The sequence below is a fragment of the Eptatretus burgeri genome, chromosome 9 (genome assembly GCF_056783735.1).
Source record: "Eptatretus burgeri isolate ZD-2024b chromosome 9, Ebu_testis_v1, whole genome shotgun sequence".
NCBI lineage: Eukaryota > Metazoa > Chordata > Myxini > Myxiniformes > Myxinidae > Eptatretus > Eptatretus burgeri.
Genome location: NC_140969.1, coordinates 49,959,150 through 49,980,248, shown reverse-complemented (window position 1 = coordinate 49,980,248; position 21,099 = coordinate 49,959,150). Strand labels below are relative to the sequence as shown.

Sequence of the window (21,099 nt, the reverse complement as noted above, 5' to 3'; positions counted from 1 at the left end):
GTACACTGAGCCAATTTTATTCAGCTTTCGGCATTATTCTCGTCGGAATCAGTTATCAAAAACACCAAGATGTCAGACCTGTTTTTGGAGACCCCCGAGAGATATCACGCTGATAATGAGGGAAGCCACACGGCCTTTATTGGAAATGTTCTGAAGGAACGTGCCAGGTGTGTCCAAGCTGAATGGATCCGACCATCGCCAGTTCCCCCAGCCTTCGACACATACATGCAGCAACTGTAACAGATATACGCACATTAAAAATACGAGTGTGACTGAAATACGACCCAGACTCTAAGAAAAGGCACAGTGGTGGATGTAGATAAATAATTTGATAATTTTGCCTTTCTAGTATTAGAACCAATACCCCAAAATGACATGTTTCCTCCTTTAAGGCATGTGCTGGAGACCAAGATGGGAGCAAGGGTAAACAGCGAATCATTACAAAATATCTTGTCAACGAAAACACCGAGCCTGTAAAACTTACAGAGGATTGGGTGCACAGTATGGTAATCATTGCCTGTCAAGGCTATTTGCATTTTTAAAATTTGTATTCTTATATACAATGTCAAGGATCATGTAAAGAGCCAACACAAGGAACATACAACAAGGGGAGCAGGAGACAAGAGGGGTGGGACAGGGAAGCACAAAACAGTGGGAAACAGAAACATTAGGAGATCTGTGGAAGGGAGAGGGGTGGGGCAGGGTACATAGGGTAAACAAGATAGACACGACAGGGACGTTCAGGTCCATGCACTTCAGGGACTTACAGGAAGGAAAGCGGAGAATTTGAAGGAGGTGGGTTTGGGGTGGATCAACGGGGGGTAGAAAAGATCATGGCTTTGTATGGGAGAAGATAAGAGATGATGGTGAACAACTGTTTTGAAGATCTGGAGGGAAGAGTGGGATTGAAGAGAGTGTGGGAGTTTGTTTCAAAGGTGGGGAAAAAGAGGAGTGAAAGAGTGAAGGTGAGCAGTGATTCGTGATTTTGTTCGTTTTACCAGAAGGGGGATGTTGGCGGACCTTGAGCGCCCTGTAGAAATATGGGGGGACATATTGCAGACATAGCAGGGGGGTGAGATGGGAGAGAAGACGGTAGAAGACAGCGCTAAAGACTCAGCCTCATCGTGGGAGATATCAATGATCCTAAATGCCTTGGTTTCCACACCGTGAAGCCGAGAAAGGTAAGAGGCGGGAGCACCAGCCCAGAGGGGAGAGCAGTACTCCATCAGGCTGCTGATGAAAGCCTTGTCTGTGGTCAGGAGTTCAGGTGTGCCAAGGAAGGACTTTGCACGATGGAGGATGCCCAGTCAGCGATTGGCTTTGGAGGCCAGTTTGGAAATGTGGCTTTCCCAGGAAAGATCATGGCAGATCGTGGGACCCAGAAGCTTGAACAAAAGGACTTCTCTAAGAGGAATGTTGAGAAGGTAGATTGGGGGGGGGGGGGGGAGTGGGTTCCAGATGGTCATTTCAGAGAGACATAGTGAAAGTTTGAGATTTCCACATGTTGGACCAGTTTGTGATTTTATCCAGATCTGCAGAGAATGTGGAGGCTGCTGCTTGCTGATCTCAGGGATGACAGAGGGTGGAGTCATCAGCAAAGAGATAAAGAGGATTTTCCAGAGAGTCAGAGAGATTATTGATGAAAACCAGAAAAGCAAAGGGCTCAGAACACTGCCTTGATTAATTCCAGGCTGGACAGGAAGAGAGGATGAGAGCTCTCCATTCAGAGCTACAAGAGGAGAGGAAAGGAGAGAGAGGAGACTGTGAGAGAAGAGGGAGTCTGCGAATCGTAAGTGGAGATCACTTTGGATACCATAGAAAGAGAGTTTGGTGAGCAGGGCGGGGTGCCAGACCGTATCGAAAGTATGCAATAAGTCAAGGGAGATAGCTCTGATCTCATGTCTGGCATTGGGAATTGCCATCCATTGTTGGGAAAGTAGGAGCAGCAAGTACAGTGAAGAGTGATCTGGAATGAATCCAAATTGATGATTGGAAATCAAGTCATTGAAGAAGAGGAAGGCTTTAATGTCGGAAGCAATGATGGATTCTGTAACCTTGCTGATGATTGGGAGAAGACTGATTGGTCTGTAGTTGCAGGGATCTGTTTTTGCATCTTTTTATGCAGAGCGGTAATGTTTGCTGATTTCCAAACAGATGGCAGATGACCTTCAGCAAATGAGAGGGTGAATAGAACAGAGAGAGGGTGAGCAAGAACAGCAGTTCAGGTTTTTTAGGACATGTGGGCTGATGCCGTCTGGACCGGTTGCAGAATCTGAGTCGAGGTTTGGCAGCAAACTATCCAATTTGTCAGAAGAAAAGGACACAGAGTCCAGGGACAGTTGGGTGTGAATGGGAAAGGTGGGTACAGAAAGCGATGGGTTTGGGACACAAGATTTAAAAGAAAACACGGAGTTTGGGCTTTCAGCCTTTTCGCGAGCAGTATCAGCTGTGGAGCCCATTTGAGGTAAGGGAAGGGATGTATAGGGAACATACACCAGAAACAGACTTAACTAGATGCCACCAGTATTTGGAGGAGGGACACAGGTTTGAGAGTTCAGACTTGAGATTAAAAGATGTTGTTTTCTGGCTCTCCTGAGGGTAAGACACACACTTGTTCAGAGTTTTGTGAAAGGAACTGAGATTACCTTTCGTTGGATTTGCCTTCCAGGAAGCGAAAGGCAAGTTGTTTCAGGACAACTGCCTCACCACAAGCTTCAGTCTACCATTGGTGGGAGGAAGGGTAGGACAACTGAAGACGAGATGGAATAAATCTGTGCATGAGGGAGAGCAAGTTTCTTTGAAAGAATTCCCAGGACAAGTTGAGGTTGGATAAAGTAGAGATGGGAGACAAGTCTCGAGGTTTGATGGCTGCTTGAAGTCCCTGCCAGTCGGCCTTTGTGAAATTCCAGACTCGACGGTGCTGAGGTGGTTCTCTAATAACAGCCAGAGAGATGCTTACTTTGACAAGCATGTGGTCAGATGAATCGATTGGAGCAGTAGAATAACAGCAGATATTTTCAGGGAAATTGGTCAAAATCAGATCCAGAAGAGATGGAGTACCATTGGTTGAAATCCGGGTCGGAAAGTTGACAGATTGTGTCTGTCTCAATGAGTCGCAGAAGTCTTTTGCTGAAGTTCCATGGCAGGTGAGGGAGGTACCCACACCCAGCACATGATGACAATTGAAGTCACCATCTATGAGGAAGAGATAGTTGGTATGAGAGGACAGAAGTTGGTCCATAATTTTGGCGAGCAAGGTGTAGAGTCATCACTGTTTGGTGGATGGTACAACACACAGATAAACAAGAGGTGGCAGTGGAGGGAAAGCCATAGCCAGAGGTATTCCTGGGGTGTGGGTGAGTGAGGGCAGTGCACGGAGAGTGAGGAGTCGAGTTTTTGATGAAAACAGAAACTCCGCCGCCAGGACGAGGCTCTGGTCTATCATACCGGAGGAGGGAGTAACGAGTGAGAGAAAGAGAAAGAGAAAGAGAAAGAGAAAGAGAAAGAGAAAGAGAAAGAGAAAGAGAAAGAGAAAGAGAAAGAGAAAGAGAAAGAGAAAGAGAAAGAGAAAGAGAAAGAGAAAGAGAAAGAGAAAGAGAAAGAGAAAGAGAAAGAGAAAGAGAAAGAGAAAGAGACAGAGACAGAGACAGAGACAGAGACAGAGACAGAGACAGAGACAGAGACAGAGACAGAGTCAGTGACAGAGACAGAGACAGAGACAGAGACAGAGAGAGAGAGAGAGAGAGAGAGTGAGAGAGAGAGAGAGAGAGAGAGAGAGAGAGAGATAGAGAGAGAGAGAGGTAGAGAGAGGTAGAGAGAGAGAGAGAGAGAGAGAGAGACGAGGGAGTCAGAGACGTCTTGAAGGAGGAAAGTTTCTGTTAAGCAGATTATGTCTGGTTTGTCAGTGGCAATCTGTATGGAAAGATCTGTCAGGTTTGAGCGAAGGCCCCGGATATTTGAGGTACACATTGGAAAGGAAGAGGGAGGGGAGGAGGCATTGGGTGCAGGGCAGGGGAGTGGGACGGAAGGAAGTGGGAGGAGGGAGGTCAAGATAGTTGTTTATAGAGTGTGCGGGATTTCAGAAGAGCTAGGGGAGAGGGCCGGATGAAGAGCAGAAAAGGCTTGGTAGTGATGGGATGAGGCACAGTAGGGAGTAATAAGAGAGGGCGTAGAGGGAAGTTCAAATAGGAGGAGGTGGAGGCATGAGATGTAAGAGAGGGTAGGGGAAGGAGGCAGCTTGGTGGATGTGAGAAGGGGGAGTGAGGGGGAAGATTGGATGGCGAAGGGTGAGAGGAGAGAGTTGACGGGGGAGTGTTTGTGAAAGGTGAGAGGGAACCTTGGAGGGGGAAAGACTGTGAAGGTTGCTTTTAGAGGGAGGGGTGAGAGGGAAGCTTTGAGAGGGAGGGGAGTCGATGAAAGCAGGTACGGCCAAGGGGCAGGAAGGCGATGGGAGAGGTGGAGAGAGGGGAGGGAGGAGAGTTGCTGGTGGTATGGTGAAGGGAGCGGGTAGGAGGAGGTACAAGATTTGAGGGGTTGGGAAGAGGGGGAGGTGTGCTGAGAGGAAAGAATCACATTTGTGGTGATGAGAAGTATACCGATTGAGAGAGTGAGATATCTGTTCTGTTAGAATGGTGTCCACAGATGTTACACCACACACCTTGGGACACTAGAGGAGCTGATACTGAAGCAGAAGACAGTGAAGAGGTGCAAAGAGCGGAGGTAGAATGAAGGGCAAGATGGGAGGGGTAAGGAGAGGGGATAACAAGTGAGGGGTTATGAGGAGTTAGATTTAAGTGGGTGGGGTGAATTGACACTGAAGTTGAACAAGTGAAATCCTTCAATACAGCACGTGTGTTGAAGCAAATGAGTACACTAATGTTAAAATATGAAATTTATGCTTTTTCAGTTGAAAAACAATTAAAAAGCATACTTAATATTTGAAATCTAAAAAATCTTGCTATTATTGTGATAAGCACCTTTATATATAATAGAAGGAATGAAATCATTCGATACAGCGTGGCAGGGAGCCACAAAAGAATGATAGCACAAGACGAACTTAGCTTTCAGCGTTCGGCGTGAAATGCCATGGTGGGCGGAAATGACGTCCTTCAGCGCGAAATGCCATGGTGAGCGGAAATGACGTCTTTGGTTCATTCATACATGAGGGGGGCGCGCTTCTTCGTTTTTTTTTCCGTCAAGCAATAAATTAAATGTTTTTTCACATACTGTATACAACACATTAGTTTCACAAATTTCCATTCAAATACTCGGGTATTTCCGTCAATTGTCGCCATTTCCGTCTCGGTTACGCACTGCATCTACCGGACGGCCGTCATTGGCTGTCTTGAGGCACGTGGGAAGGGGAGGTGATGGGGGGGACGGGGGGACATCGGAGACGTGGTAGATGCCGGGGACATTTAAAACTCGGTGCAATTGTATACAGCGCACGCGCTGTAAAAAACAGGACAATTGATGGAACACGAACATCCATTCTAAAGTGGGACTTTTTCAATTTTTTTTAGTCAGATATGCGATTAAAGACATTATGTGAGGGATGCAATAAAGGAGAATTAAGAGCATGGAGAAAAGAAACGTTGTAACAGTGGGACTTTTTGACACAGGATGAAGGAAAGGTCGAATTGAAAACAGTCTTTTGAAGAAGAAGAGTCGTGAATTATGATACAACACTGAGAACCACATGTGTGAAAGAGGAAGTTAGAACATTTTAAGACACCGTTTTTTTTTTTTTAAAAGATAAAGATTAGGTAAGGTAGGTAAAAGAAAGGATGAAGAAAAAAAAATCGTGAAAGTGTATGGTGAAGGTGGATCAGCTAAAGTAGAAGGAAGATGGTAGGTCAGCAAAAGTTACAGGAAGAGAAAGCGGGGGTAGAGAAATCATGTGGTTGCGGGAAGTGTATGGTGAGAAGTGAAATGATACAATTTATTTATTTTTGAAAAGATTAGGTGAGGTTAGGTAAAGGAAAGGTTCAAGAAAAAACTAGTGACGTCATATGGTGAATGTGGCTCGGCAAAAGTAGAAGGAAGATGGTAGATCAGCAAAAGAGGAAGGAGGAAGAAGAGTTGGTACAGGAAGTCATGTGGTTATGTGGGGTATAAGGTGAGAAGGGAAAAGGGTTTTTGTTGTATTTTTTTTTACATTTTAAGACATGAAACAGAGGATATAGTAGGAGGGATAGAAGGTTGAATTTGACTGGTGCAGATCATTTAATGGTAGTAACAAGGAAATCCAACACAGGTGGAGGCCATTCAGCCCATCATGCCTGCGCGAACACTTCCCCAACTCATGTACACAAGATCCAAGGAAGAAAATGCAAAAAAAAGTTTTTAATTAATGAAATAAAAAAAATTTTTTAATTGTTTTTGTAGTTTATTTTTTGTAGTTTTTGTATTTTTTTTCTTTCTTCCTTTTCTTCCCCTCAGGGGACAGGGCATGGGCTTGGTTAAAAACACACATCAAGCACTCAACCCCCCTTGACAAGACCCCCACCAACAGCACTCCATGCACAATCACCCATCAATGCTCAAACTATCTAAAAGTCTTATCAACATCCCTATACTCCTCTATCTCCGTAACTTCCAGGTACCTATCTAATTCTAATTTAAACTTATCTCCTTTTTCTGCTGCACTACCTTTCTAGGGAGACCATTCCATGCATTAATTACTCTCTGAGTAAAAGTCCCCTGCCTTACGAATATCTTAACCCTCCTCTCCTTCACTCTCAAGCTATATGGCCCCTGGTTATATCACTGTCTACTCTGTTGAATAATTCATCTGCACTTATTTTATCTGTACCATTCATTATCTTAAACATCTCCATCATATCTCCTCGTAACCGCCTTATTTCTAGTGTATAAAGCCCTGTCTCCTTCAGCCACTCCTCATAGCTAAGTCTGGCGAGGCCCGGAATCAATCTAGTAGCCCTGTACTGAACCCTCTCTATGGCATCTATGTCCTTCTGGAACTGTGGTGACCAAAACTGCACACATTATTCTAAATGTGGCCTCACTAAATTCCTGTACAATGTTAACACCACCTCTTTTGATTTATAAATGATCCCCCTCCAAATACAGCCTAAACCCCTATTTGCTCTCCCTATAGCTGCCTGGCATTGTGCTGCCTGCTTACCTCCCGTATCTATTACCACCTTCAGATCCTTCTCCTGTGTGACACTCTCCAAAATTACCCCTTGCATCCTGTAATCTCTATTTTCATTGTTCTTTCCCATCTCCAACACCTTACACATGCACAGGTTAAATTCCATCTGCCAATCTTTTCCCCAATCTATACAAGTATCAATACTTTCCTGAATCTGATCACCACCCCCTCTGATATCCACCTCACCTCCAAGCTTTGTGGTGAGGAGGAAAATGCAGAGAACGAACACCATATTGTAAGACTGGCCAACTTTACAAACAAATATCTTAAGCAACTTGAGGATCTCATGTTGACGGATCAAGAGTCCTTGGGTGGAGAATATCTTGGAAAGAAAGGTATAGCTTCAGCATTAATTATACGTAGTTCAATTTGTAGCACCCTTGTAACAAAATGCAGTCAAAGAAAAATGTGCTTTCATCATGGAGGTGAAGCATAATGTACCATTGCAACCATTTTTCATCCCCTAAGCACATAAGGAACAACAAAGCCCTGCAAACGGAGTCACCTGCATGCTACAAAACCAATATACATAAATTGCAGTGCATTTTGCAAAACAAAGCATCACCAACAGAACGAGAAATCATCCCAAAATGCAAAGCCCATCCACATCCACTTTGTACTCTAATTAAACTTTATGAAAACAGCAGCTATAAAATGAAACATAAAAAAAGAGTAAAATGTATTAATTTGTGTTCTCCATATTTGCATAAAAAGGATTTGTTGAAAATTTGATGAGAAAAGCTCAAATGGGGGAAAAAAATAACCACCCCTTATGGCCTGGAAAGACACACACGCACGCACGCACGCACGCACGCACGCACGCACGCACGCACACACACACACACACACACACACACACACACACACACACACACCGCCAATGAGTGTGCAAATAATATTTCATATTCTCACCATTCCATGAGCACCAAAATGGAGTTTTCATCATTTACTTTATAATTCACAAACAAAGGTTGAATAAAATTTTTCTAAAAATCACAATCGAGCCTTGGGTGGATGGAAAAAAAATCACAATGGAGCTACCACCTTCATGGCATGAGAATAATCTTTGGAACAATAAATTGGTTCAGTATCATGCTTTGAACGAAGGCTGAATGGTGTTGTGTTATACAAAGTAACAGGTGGTGCGGGTAGAGTCACGTGATATGATTCCCTGCCTCTGTACCTGTGCCACCTTGTGTGAACGCCAACAGTACTGAAGCATTTCTCGACTGCAAAGCAACACGTTTTCGTCTGTGTCCACCTGCCCGAGGCACAATGTCTCCTGGGTGTCGTTACAGATCACAAAATGGCTGAATATTAGCTGTTCAGCACTGGGCGCTTTGATCTGGCAGAACACAGAGGGACATGGGACGTAAAATGGACAACGGAAGCCAATCTGCAGAAAGAGTTTCATACTATGGCGGAGAAAGAAAGAATGGTCGGTGGCAGGAAAGACAAACAGGGGAGGAGTTTGGGTTAAAAATTTTGGTTCATGTGTTGTTTGAATTCAAAATAACTACCCCTTTAAATCCATGAAGTGTAATTCAAAATTGGTGAAGACCATTTAGACCCATGCACTGGAGCACCAACGGACTTCTCGGATGATCTCAAATTGCCATTGGAAAGGACTTCACATTTAGGCTGCACTTTAATGCTGCAATCACCAATCCCACATCATTTCAATAACAGCAAAGAAGAGTTTGTAAAATGAAGTGAAATTCAGGATTTCAGGTATTCAGATCAGGAGAAGTCAGGTAGATAAAATTCAGAATGCTCTAAGCATATGACAAACTACAGACGATACTTGTCAGGTACAAAAGAGCAAAGACAATTTTTGAGAGCGAGAGAGAGAGAGAGAGAGCTTTAATCATTTGGGAAACATCCTGGATTAAGCTCAGCTCAAAGTATACAGTGTGTGACTTGAACAATGGAATTACATACCTGTAGCCAGGCTTGTGCTGCCAGCTCCAGCGTATGCAAAGAGCACTGGCCTAATTGCAGTTCAACCGCATCCAAAGCCACCTGTCCCAACACGCTTCCAGAGCTATCCGACTCGCCATCGACAGTCTGATCCCAGGCCAGATGACCATGCAGACCCACAGGCTTGACAAATGAACGCATCGTAAGGTTTCGATACTCAAGGATCTGTGAACTAAATGTGCCTGAAAGCTGGGCATCCAGATGTGCTCTACCACCCGTCCAGTGGCGAAGCACCAGATCACCACATGCCAGCGACAGCGTCAGAAATTCATGATTAGGTGGGCCTTTCCCTTGGAAAGTGAAGGGCTGCAGAATCAATGGTTGAGCTATTTTCCAGGAAAAGAATGGTGTGGTAGGGGAGGTGAGTGGGGGAACGAGGGAGGGAGGGGGGAGGGGAGAGGGAGAAGATAGGTGTTGTGAAAAACGTTAGAGACGAGTTTGGAATAACTTCAGACATCCTTTTTTCCAGTTGGAGTTCATGTGAAATAATTACATCTGAATCAATCAATACTATATAAGTTAATAAATACATGGGGTTTAAAATGATGACAATTTATGTTTGCATTAAGGAGGTATAACTCGTTACTGAGTGTAGGACCACAATTAAAGAATAAGAATCATCACTGCCAGGGCGTTGGATCACAAAGAGTGCCGGCCAGGGAAATGAAGCTGAGGACCCATCTGCTAGAAATAGTAGGTGGATGGTTAAAATAAAAACCCATGGTGTCATTCATAAAGAGTAGGTGAGGTTTTGCTGTTAACCCTGGCTGATTCCAAATTCCTGTCCTAAACTGCAGGTAGTAAGTGTTCTAGTCTTCTAGAATATCCCTTGAACACCATGTTTCACTATTTGCTATCTCAGTGTGGTTACTACATAGACAAAGCATCTCCTACACTCTACACAAATTTATGTTTCCAGGTGTTTGAAAATCATAAATGCACGGCCACCTGTAATAGTCCGTGGCCTGGATATGCAAGTCTGGATATGCAAATCCATAACCACTACCATCCAGTTATATTGTAAATTGAGGTGTGAGGTTGCCGAAGGAAAGCTAGGACAAACAGCAAAATTATGGCTGTCATATAAGAACCACATCTAGCTGGTACTTCATCTGGTTTGGGCAGTCAAGACGAACAACTTCCCTCAATATAATTACTTCATCTATCTGATAGCAGACCTGTTCTACAGCTTTGATGGACACAATTATTCACGATATCTAACCATCTTCTCTGTATTCCTAGCAAATATTGAAAATACTCATTCTGATGCAACAAAGCTGATGGAAGGAGGAGCGCTCTGCATGGCTAGATCACTTGTGCAAGGTAACCGACATGCAGTGCACAAAACCATTGAAAAAAACGTTCACGAAACATGCCAAGTCTCATGGTGGAACAGAAGGATATGGAGCCGGGCTGACTGGACTGCTCATTAACTTCAATGCTTATCAGTGTTGGGTGAAAAGAACACATGAGCGCGCTCAGTTTGTTGATGTCACATTGTCCATGGCAGATACGTTGTCCGAATCACACGGGGGAAGGAAAAATAAAGATCTCAGGCCAGCCGAGATTCAGAAAAGTGAATGAACAATGAACAATGGTCACCAAAACAATGGAGGCAGTACACAGCTTTCTGAATCCATTTGATGTCCCAGACCAATCTAAGCTGAACTGCATTTCCTCAGGTGCATCGGCTCCAGCTGATGTTGAAAAGGCAGTTATGACTGCTGAATTGCTTGGCAAACAAGCAAAGAAGTTCATTGGTGAACGACTTGAGAACAAAGATAATTTCTTCAAACCAGTGAAAAAAATGAAATTGAAAACACTCGAGTGCATGAACAAGTCTGTCAAGCTCAGAACAACACAAAACAAAGTCATTGCGTACAAACAGCAAAGCAGGTTGGCCATTCAACTGTTGGTCAGGTTGGAGCCGAATGGTGCTATAGATTTTTTTTTTTTTGTATACCTTGGTCGAGGCTCGTATGAGAGCTAACACACAACTCACAGCAAGGAGGCATGAGACAAGAGGGGCGGGAGTGGAAGGGACAAAACAGTGGGGAACAGACACATTAGGTGAACTGTGGAAGGGAGAGGGATGGGGATGGGACGGAGAACATGGCGAAGAGAAGATGGACATTTCAGGGACTTTCAGGAAGGAAAGCAGGAGAAATGAAGGAAGTGGGCTTGGGTGGATTATCGGGGGTAGAAAAGATCGAGGATTTGGATGGGGGAAGATAAGAGGTGGTGGTGAACAGCTGTTTTGAAAGCCTGGAGGGAAGAATGGGAAAGAATAGAGTGAGGAAGTTTATTCCAAAGGCGGGAAAAAAGAGGAATGAAAGAGTGAAGATGAGCAGTGATTCGTGATTTTGGTAGTTTTACCAGAAGGGGGTTGTTGGCGGACCTTGAGCGCCCTGTGGAAATGTGGTGGGGACAAATCGCAGAGAGAGCAGGGGGGGCAAGGCTAGAGAGGAGTCGGTAGAAGACAGAAAGACCACCGACCAACCTGCGGTGATTGAGTGAGAGGCCCAAAGACTCAGCTTCATTGCGGGAGATGCCGATGATCTTAAATGCCCTGGTTTCGACAGCGTGAAGCCGAGAAAGGTGGGAGGCAGGAGCACCAGCCCAGAGGGGAGAGCATGATTTCATGTCGAAGAACTCATGAAATACCCCATGACTCCAGTTCCATAGCTGTTAGGGTTAGGCTTGATGGCTACCTCGAAAAAAAACAGATAAAACAAAGGGTCTTCAATATATTTTGAAGGATGTGGAAGATATTCAACTCCCGCAGGATGAAACAACACTGGTTGTTCAGGATGGCAATGCATTGTTCCACACTGCAGGAAATCCCAGGCAACTTTAAGCAGATTACTCACAGGATTTTTGATGCCCTGCCAAAGATGCCAGACATCACATTCAGCATAGATATGTGCACGGCTCAATCGGTGAAGGGAATGGAGCATGGAAGGTGCGGATGTGGTGAAAAGTTGATCATCAAGGGGCCGATGACCAAGAAGCCTGTAAATTGGAGGATATTTCTGATGAACGATGAGAATAAATCACAGCTTAGTCAAGTGCTTTGTGATGTATGGTGATAATGACTTTGCATCAAAGCTATCACACAGAAAATCGGTTGCTGTTGTTGAGGGGCATGCACATTTGCTGACAACGCAGGATGGGAAGACAACACAAGTTGAAATAGTCTCTGCACTCCACATAGGAAGAGATGGCAACACACATCATTCTTTACTGTTTGTATGCCCAAGAGCAGGGATATGATGCTGTGAGAATCTGAAGGCCAGATAGTGGTGTTCTTCATTGCTCTCCATCATGCCTTACATGTTAACATAACTCTGCTGTTTGACACTGGCACAGGCAACCAAAAGAGATTGGTGAACATCACGGAACTGGCCCATGGCTATGGGCAAGAGTACTGCACTGTTCTGATGTGTCTGCATGCCTTCACACAATGTGACACCACCAGTGCATTCAAAGACATGAGAAAAGTACGACCAATCAAGGTGCTCCAAAAGATACCTGCATTCCAACCAATTCCAGTGAGCCTCGGAAACTCGGGGATAGTGTCAGAAGATTTGACAACAAGTCTGGAAGAATATACCTGTGCCTTGTATGGCAAACCACGTTACAAGAGTCTTGATGATTTGCATTACTTGTTAATAAAGGAAAAGTGTGGTGGACCTGATGGCATTGTCAACCTCGCCAAGAAAATTGACCCAAGTTTGCTGCCACCCTGTACGAGAGTATTTACTTAACACATCAGACGAGTCAACTTCCAGGTTGCCATCTGGAAGGTAGCCAAAATTACCCAACCCCATATTCCGAATCCAACACAGGGTCATGGCTGGCGGCTTCATGGCAGCAAGCTTGAACCCTTTGGGTTCGATGGAGACATCCTACCACAAGACGATGCTGGTATGGGACTCGACAATGACGTAGACACTGATGATTCAGATTCTAATGATGCGGATGATGAGGCAATACTCACATGGGACAGTTTCTCTCTAGATGACATGGACAGTGATTATGATTAGACAGCACGCTATGTCTCAGATGATGAGGCAACACGCTATGTCTCAAATGATGGGCAACACAACGAGATGACAGATCACTTTCTCTGATGGATGATGTGATTTGATCATTTGGGTTGAAGACTAGATTGAAGATTCATTTCTAATTTACAAAAAGTATATATTTGTGAGGTGCTATTGACCAAATAAAGATACAATAAGGAATGTTTGTGTTGTATTACCAGCATTGTTGTATGGAATATTAATGTTACACATCTATGAACAATTTCAATTTCTGGAGCTGTCACAGGAATTTGTTTAATACATGGAGCTGCCATCTTGCTTTGGTGGGGTTGCTTTGTTATTGGTTTTCCCAAATCTGATAAGGGCAATGGAGTCCACGAGTCTAAAAACATATAAAATGTCATTTAATTCAAACTGATATGTGATTAAATGACGGAGATGTGAGAATCAGTAGTTTTTCACTATGTTATGGCAGCCATATTGGATTTTCTCAATTCTAGTAACTTGTTTGATGTTTAGAAATGCAAAACCCATCTCGATATGGTGACATACATGCAGAAGAAGGATAATAGGAAATACAAGTACCATAAATGGCAAAATGGATTTGCAGTGTTATCATTTGTTGGTGAGGGGATAAAATAGAGATTTCCGTCAAACGATCGATGTCATTTTTTATTACAACACACTGCAGAAGTAAATATTTATCAGAAATGCATAGTTGATGCATCATTGGAGAGCCAATCCAATCAGCTTTCATAGGATATGAAACATTCGTTGATTGGTGCACTCAAATGGAAGTGGCAGCCTGTGAATCAACCAAACCCCCAACATTTCAGGATGTGAAAAGCACGCAAAATCGTCAGCGGGGTACCTATCAAGACTGGGTCTGAAGTACGTGTTCATCCCGATATTTTTCCTGTTAACATCTTTTATCTCCACCAGGACATCCTAATGAACCAAAACATACTGATCCCATACTGAAATGGGGACTGGGGGGGGGGGGTGCACGGTTAGCATATCCAGCCCACAGATAATAACTAAGGACAACCATAGCACAACTGTTTGGATTCCTCTAATCTCCTAACGACCTGGTCTCGAGCTCCTCCTTGAACCCCAGACATTGTGGAATCATATTATAAAAAGGATTGTGCACATTAATAACAATCTTTTTCCAAATTTAAACAAAATAAGTGTTTGAACAGTAAATGTGCAACTGCCGATATCACACAGCTGCGTGTAATAATTACCATGGTAAAATCAGCAGGGACCGCTCACCTGAACCCAAGCATTCCATGTGGTGGACAATCTTCAGCTGCAAGCAGTCACACCGGATGGACATCTCGAGGGCAGGAACAAAGCAGGGCGAGAAACAAGAATCCACGCGCATGCAGGCTGCAAGAGCCATTGGCGAGACCAAGGGATCACAGCTGCCTTGAGAAACGGTCTCTTCCTCCATGCTGAAAAGGGTAAAGAGATAGGAAGAAGTTGAAAGCCTGAGGTTAAAATGCTGTACATCAATGTCACAAGTAAGAAAGACATCCTGTACAGTTGATAATCGGATTGAAGATGCAAGATGCATCGTCGTGTGCACCATTATATTGTCAATTACGTTATGAAGAATCTGGGCCGTGCTGCCTTTTCATCGGTAGTATTTTGGTAACCATCTCAAATTGCCCAGAGTGGATTGAGTTAATCACAAGGTATAAACTTTAGATGAGGCAACCCCCCCCCCACTCCTTTGAGGGTGATAAGTGAGCCATATGGGTTTTTACTGACACCTTCCAATAGCCATCATGGGTTAATTGGCTGAGACCAGCAGCAGACTATCAAACTAAAACACACAATTTGGTGTCTGTCTGTTTGTATGTCCAGAAAAAGGAGTTGTAACTTATCCAATACATTCAGTCGTTGCTTTCCAGGGTTATCGAGTTTCAACCAAACTTTCCAGGGGAACTAGGGGTCACACGACGGAGGTTGTAGCGACTTAATTTGCCATCCCCCACCCTCCCCAAGGGGGTTTTCCAACTTGGATGAACTCCATGTTAAGGCGTATATATATATGAGTTTATCGTGGCATTTCGTGGGGCACAAGTATTGGAAGTAAAAATTATTATAACCCCAAACTATTCAGTCAATTCTGTCCAACGTATGTTTACCTTTTGAAACAGTCACTGCTGTTTAACACTGTTGGAGGAAACCCGGCATCCTTGAGGTACTCAATGCTTATTCTGTCTGATCAAGCTGCTTCGACGTGCTGAACCTCCAATTAGGCCACAAGCTAGGCCACAGTGATTTTTAGCTAATAGAGGTGCTTAAATGAGTCTACACATAAATTATGTATTCCATCGCCTGTCTGATTTTTTTAGCCATCACACTATATCTGAACCGTATATAGATTATTTTCACATATATTGGGGCCTCGAACGTGATTTCTCTCAACCATGGCTTCAAGTGTGACATGAGATATTGCCCTCGACACACTTACGGCCCAATTATGACCTTTTTCAACACGACCACATTCCTAATGGTCGCGAGCATTATTTAATACTCATTTAAGTTAAACTTGGAGAACATTGGACATATATATATATATATATATATATATATATATATATATATATATATATATATATATATATATATATATATTTTTACACATGGGCAGTGTATCGGCTAAGTCACTGGTCTGCACACATTCCAGCAGTAAATCACCAAGTGATCAATTCCATCCAATGATTTAATCAAACTTTCATGTGTTTACCATCATACATACTTGAGTTCCATTTGTATTCAGACTATATTTTTTGCCTTACATATACATTTTCAGGGATTATTTCCAGTCACTTAGTCTGTGATACTTTAGACTCAAATGGAAAAAAAATCCGGAGGAATTCCATTGTTTTATTGGCTTTTCTGCCAAAGAAAACTGGCGTGTTAAAATGTGTAGCAAGCAGCTTGAGCATCATCGTTCCATATTATCGTGGCATTTTTCCAATGCCACTGCCAATAAAAAGAGGAATCACAATGGCACTCGGTAGAGCACATACCACTACCAGGCTGAACAGTTCACGTTTTGTATCCCAGTGATAGGCCGGATCTCTATCCGGACCATTTGTCCTTGTCACAGACCAAAATCTCATCGGCTTGTTTTGTCACCTACCCAACTCATCCACCAAGTTTTCTGTCCGCAACTTTTGGAACTATAATGCAATCCAAGTTTTTGGCCCCATCTCTCAATGGTGAAGAAACACTTAAAAAAAAAATTAATGTCAAATCTGAATCTGTCTCTGGATCTTCACAAAAATCGAATCAATTTGTCCTCGTCAAAAACCAAACCTATTAACCAAATTTTGTCAGAATCCACCAATAACTTCTTTTTATTTTTTTTGCAAAACAAATTGAGGCTCGTGAAAGGGCTAATATAACAAGGAACATATAACAAGGCAAGAGACAAGAGGGGTTGGAGAGGGAAGCACAAAATAGTGGGGAACAGAAACATTAGGAGATCTGTGGAAGGGAGAGGGATAGGATGAGGTACACAGGATATACAAGGTGGAACTACAGGGACTTTCAGGAAGGAAAACAGGGAATTTGAAGGAGGTGGGTTTGGGGTGGATTACCGGGAGTAGTAAGGATCAAGGTTTTGGGTGGGGGAAGATAGATGGTAGTGAACAGCTGCTTTGAAGACCTAAAGGGAGGAGTGGGATTGAAGAGAGTATGGGAGTTTGCTCCAAAGGTGGGAAAAAAAGAGGAATGAAAGAATGAAGGTGAGCAGTGATTCTTGATTTTGGTAGTTTCAACAGAAGGGGGTTTTGCCAAACCTTGAGCACCTCAAGGACATATAGGGGGGACAGATTAGACATAGCAAGGTGGTGGGGGGGGGGCAAGGCCAGAGAGGAGATGGTGGAAGACAGAAAGACCACTGACCTACATCCAGTGAAAGAGTGAGAGACCCAACGATTCAGCTTCATCACGGGAGATACCAATGATCCTAAAAGCCTGGGTTTCCACGTTGTGAAGTCGAGCTCGGTGTGAGGCAGGAGCACCACCCCAAAGGGGGGAACAGAACTCCATTAGACTGTGGATGAAAGGTTTGTAAATGGTTAGAAGCTCAGGTGTGCCAAAGAAGGACTTTGCACGACATAGGATGCCCAGTTGGCGACTGGCTTTGGAGGCCAGCTTGGAGATGTGGCTTTCCCAGGAAAAATCGTGGCAGAAAGAGAGACCAAAAAGCTTGAATGCAAGGACTTCTTCAAGGGGATTGTTGAGAAAGTAGATGGGGGCGTTTTTCAGACGGTCCTTTCAGAGAGACATGGTGAGGATGTGAGCTTTGCCAGGATTGAAAGACATGTTCCAAGTGTTGGACCAGCTTGTGATTATATCCAGGTCTGCAGAGAGTGTGAAGAGGCTGCAGCCTGCTGATCAGATGAATGAGAGATGGTACGGCAGAGGGTGGAGTCATCAGCAAAGAGATAAAGAGGATTTTCCAGGGAATCTGAGAGATCATTGATGAAAACCAGAAAAAGCACAGGGCCAAGAACACACCCTTGAGGAACTCCAGCCTGGACGAGAAGAGGAGCTGAGAGAATTCCATTAAGAGCCACGCCCTGACTGCGACAGGAGAGGAAGTCCGCGACCCATGAGTGGAGATTGCCTTGGATACCATAGGAAGAGAGTTTGGTGAGCCGTGCGGCATGCCAGACCATATCGAAAGCTCGTGGTATGTCTAGGAATGTTTTGAGATATTGTGTTGTATATCGTTTTTGGCCCAACTCTCAATGGTGACTAATTACTTTAAAAATTCATGGATCCGGATCTGGATATTTCCCCAGAATCACAAAAATTTGTCTTTGTCACACACCCAACCTGTCCACCAAATTTCATCTGAATCCATCAACTTTTTGAGATAACCTGCTCACAGACAGACAAACAGACAGGCATTAAAAATAACCTCCGTCCACATTTGGTGGCAGAGGTTATAACCACAGTAACAACAAGAAAACGAGCAATCAGAGATTGCAGACCCTCGCCAGGACTTTTTTTGTGTGGTGTATTTTATGTGGCGTTTGTGTACTGGTGTGTTACGTAATTAATGAGATATAACTAGAACTGTCACTTTATAACTGCTGGCAGTGATGACCGGATACCAAGATATCCCGCTTTGATGCAACCCCACTTTGATCGGACACCATGCCCTGACCCATGACGTTTATTATAATGATTCAATTGAATTTAGAATGGGATTAAAATAAATTTAATTCAAATCAAATGGAAGACCAAATAGGTACAGTCCTGCATTGGAGTCATCAGAATGAACCCAAACAAGCAAAAAGCAAAGATGAAGTAATCAGGAGGAAAGTGGATAGAATTTATATTTCAGCTGATACTCCTCTACCCTCAAACCCATCCAGGCACAGCCAAGTGAGCCTTATTTAAAATAAAAAATAAAAAAAGAACCCACATCAAAAAAATGAAATAATTCTAGCTGCCAGAAAATGCATCCGATCAAGTTGAAATTTAAAACAAGTGGACTCCATCACGACGAGATCATAAAATTTAAGTTTCACGTCGATTGATTAAGTGGTTCCAGAGAAATCATTATTTAATATTTTTGTTCAATCCAATATGGCTGCCAAACCATGTGACCGATCAATTATTTCTGAACAAACTTGCACACCCACGGCTTGGGAACATTTGTGTGAAGTTTCCCCTCGATTTGTCCAACCTAACTAGAGAAGATTTTTTATAGGTTTTAAGGTAAATCCAATATGGCTGCGAAACTATGTGACCCATGACATCGTATGTGTGAACATTTTGTTTCTCATCGATAGGTGTCATGCTTGTAAAGTTTCGCCTCGATCTGTTCAACCACTTCAGAGAGGAAGATTTTAGAAGGTTTAAAAAAAAAAAATGGCTGCCGAATCACATGACTGATGATGCCATCAAATTTTATTCTGTGGACTATTTTATCCCAAGATGACTCAAAAATTTTCTTACTGATCAGATGTAGCATTCTACATTTGCAATTATGCCGTCATAACGAAGGCACCTATGACGTCATTAAAAAAAATCACACTTATTCCCCACGAGTGCTTGTCATGTGCCAAGTTTCAATTTCTTCCTTGGTGCGGTTTCAGAGATACAGAGGTCCAAAGTGGTGCGGTTTCAGAGATACAGAGGTCGAAAGTGGTGCAGTTTCAGAGATACAGAGGTCCAAAGTGGTGCGGTTTCAGAGATAGAGGTCAAAGGTGATGCAGTTTCAGAGATACAGATGTCCAAAGTTTTTCCAACATGGCTGCCACACCACGTGACCTATGACATCATAATTATAATAAAAATATTATGCATGAGTAGTCGCACCTCTGGTGAAAATTTTGTCTCAATCTGACAGGCGATTGGGGAGAAAAACACAAAAGTTCTGTGCGGCCAAACAAAACAAAACAGACAGATAGACAGACAGACAAACAAACAAACAAACGGACCCAAATGCAATACCCTCTCCTTCGGCGAGGGTAATAATAATGATAATAAGCATAATAATATTCACATTATTAGAAAAATAATAATCTATATATAATGGAGCAAGTGTATGTGATTAGGTATGTATGTATGTATGTATGTATATTTGGTCTTCACCCATTGGTTGGATATTGGTCTTCACCCATTGGTTGGTTGGACAGTTGTCCTGAGTGTATGTGATTATGTATGTATGTATGTATGTATGTATATTTGGTCTTCACCCATTGGTTAGACAGTTGTCCTGACATCACCCACAATTGTAACCTGAAATACTGAACCTAAAGTGCTGAAAGGACCCAAAAGTCCATGCCCACACCCCACCGAAGACCCAAAAGACTGAAAAGATCCTAGAGCAATGGGCACAATCCTGGACGGGTCACCACTCTAATACAGTATACCAGCATGCTGGCACTCATTTTGCCGACCTCGGAAGGATGACAGGCAGAGTTAACCCCACCTGGTATTAAATCAACAGCTGAGCGGGATTTGAACTCAGGACCCGAGGATCCCAAGCCCACCACCCTAACCATTAAGCCAACACCAGACAAATATCCAAAAGACCTTTATGACGCAAAAGACCTAAAAGACCCCGGAGACCCAAAATACACTCATGTTCAGGCCGATTAACAACAGCCTAGACAGATCGCAGAACGGTTTAAACTCTGAGGCGAACAGCTGAGATTCTCGATTCTCGGCACTTTACCAGAATGGAAACACACGGGTTTATCCTCGAACCCACAACGAACAAACAAACACAAGGAAATTCAACAATAATAATTTAATAAACACAAATCAAGGGTGATAATGAAAACAAATCAAAGTGAAAGGTAATGTAAAATGAGGTAAACTAAATCCTAATTTGAGATGTCTCCACTCAGTCACAAAAACAGACAGGGGGAAAGACAAAAATAAAAGAAAATCCCCCCCCCCCAGGAAAATGCACCAAAATGGCACCAAGTTGCTCCTCGCGGCCACGTAAGTGAGGTAAAAGTGAGCAGCGGTCTTCAACACACCAGGAGCCCACAAACCGCGTACAGTTTCTTCTCGCAATCGAGATTGCCACACCTTTCCCTCTAAGGCCTAGGTCACATTTCCCACGGCAGCCGTGGGGTCTCCAAAATCTGTGGCCACGAGCAATTATACGGCGGTCACAGTATTTCCATGGTCACACAATGGAGCAGTCACATATGTTTTTTTTTTTCGGGTAGCCGCACGGCGTACTTAGAAATCGTGGAGACTGAAAACGTGGGGGTGCCGTGCGGTCTTTGATTTGATGTCGCACGGTGACCTTAGGGCGTCGCTGCGGCGGCCATAGAATTTTCAAGGCAGATGCAAGATGCCGGCAAGGCGACCGCAGGGGGGCCCTAAGGCGAACGT

At 43.5% G+C, this 21,099-nt stretch overlaps 1 protein-coding gene and 1 pseudogene across 5 annotated transcripts in view; one reads left to right on the top strand and one right to left on the bottom strand.

The window, feature by feature from the left end:
* Positions 1-21,099, bottom strand: part of VPS13B (vacuolar protein sorting 13 homolog B) — a 616,840-nt gene that overhangs the window by 84,671 nt on the left and 511,070 nt on the right. For all 5 annotated transcript variants that reach the window (XM_085896658.1, XM_085896654.1, XM_085896653.1 and 2 more), the window contains 4 exons: positions 14,479-14,660; positions 9,119-9,483; positions 8,361-8,522; positions 79-234 (listed from right to left, as the gene is read on the bottom strand). In XM_085896658.1, the coding sequence (XP_085752784.1) occupies positions 79-234; positions 8,361-8,522; positions 9,119-9,483; positions 14,479-14,660 (865 nt within the window). The remainder of the gene's footprint in view (positions 1-78; positions 235-8,360; positions 8,523-9,118; positions 9,484-14,478; positions 14,661-21,099) is intronic.
* Positions 10,752-13,203, top strand: LOC147020108 (uncharacterized; annotated as a pseudogene).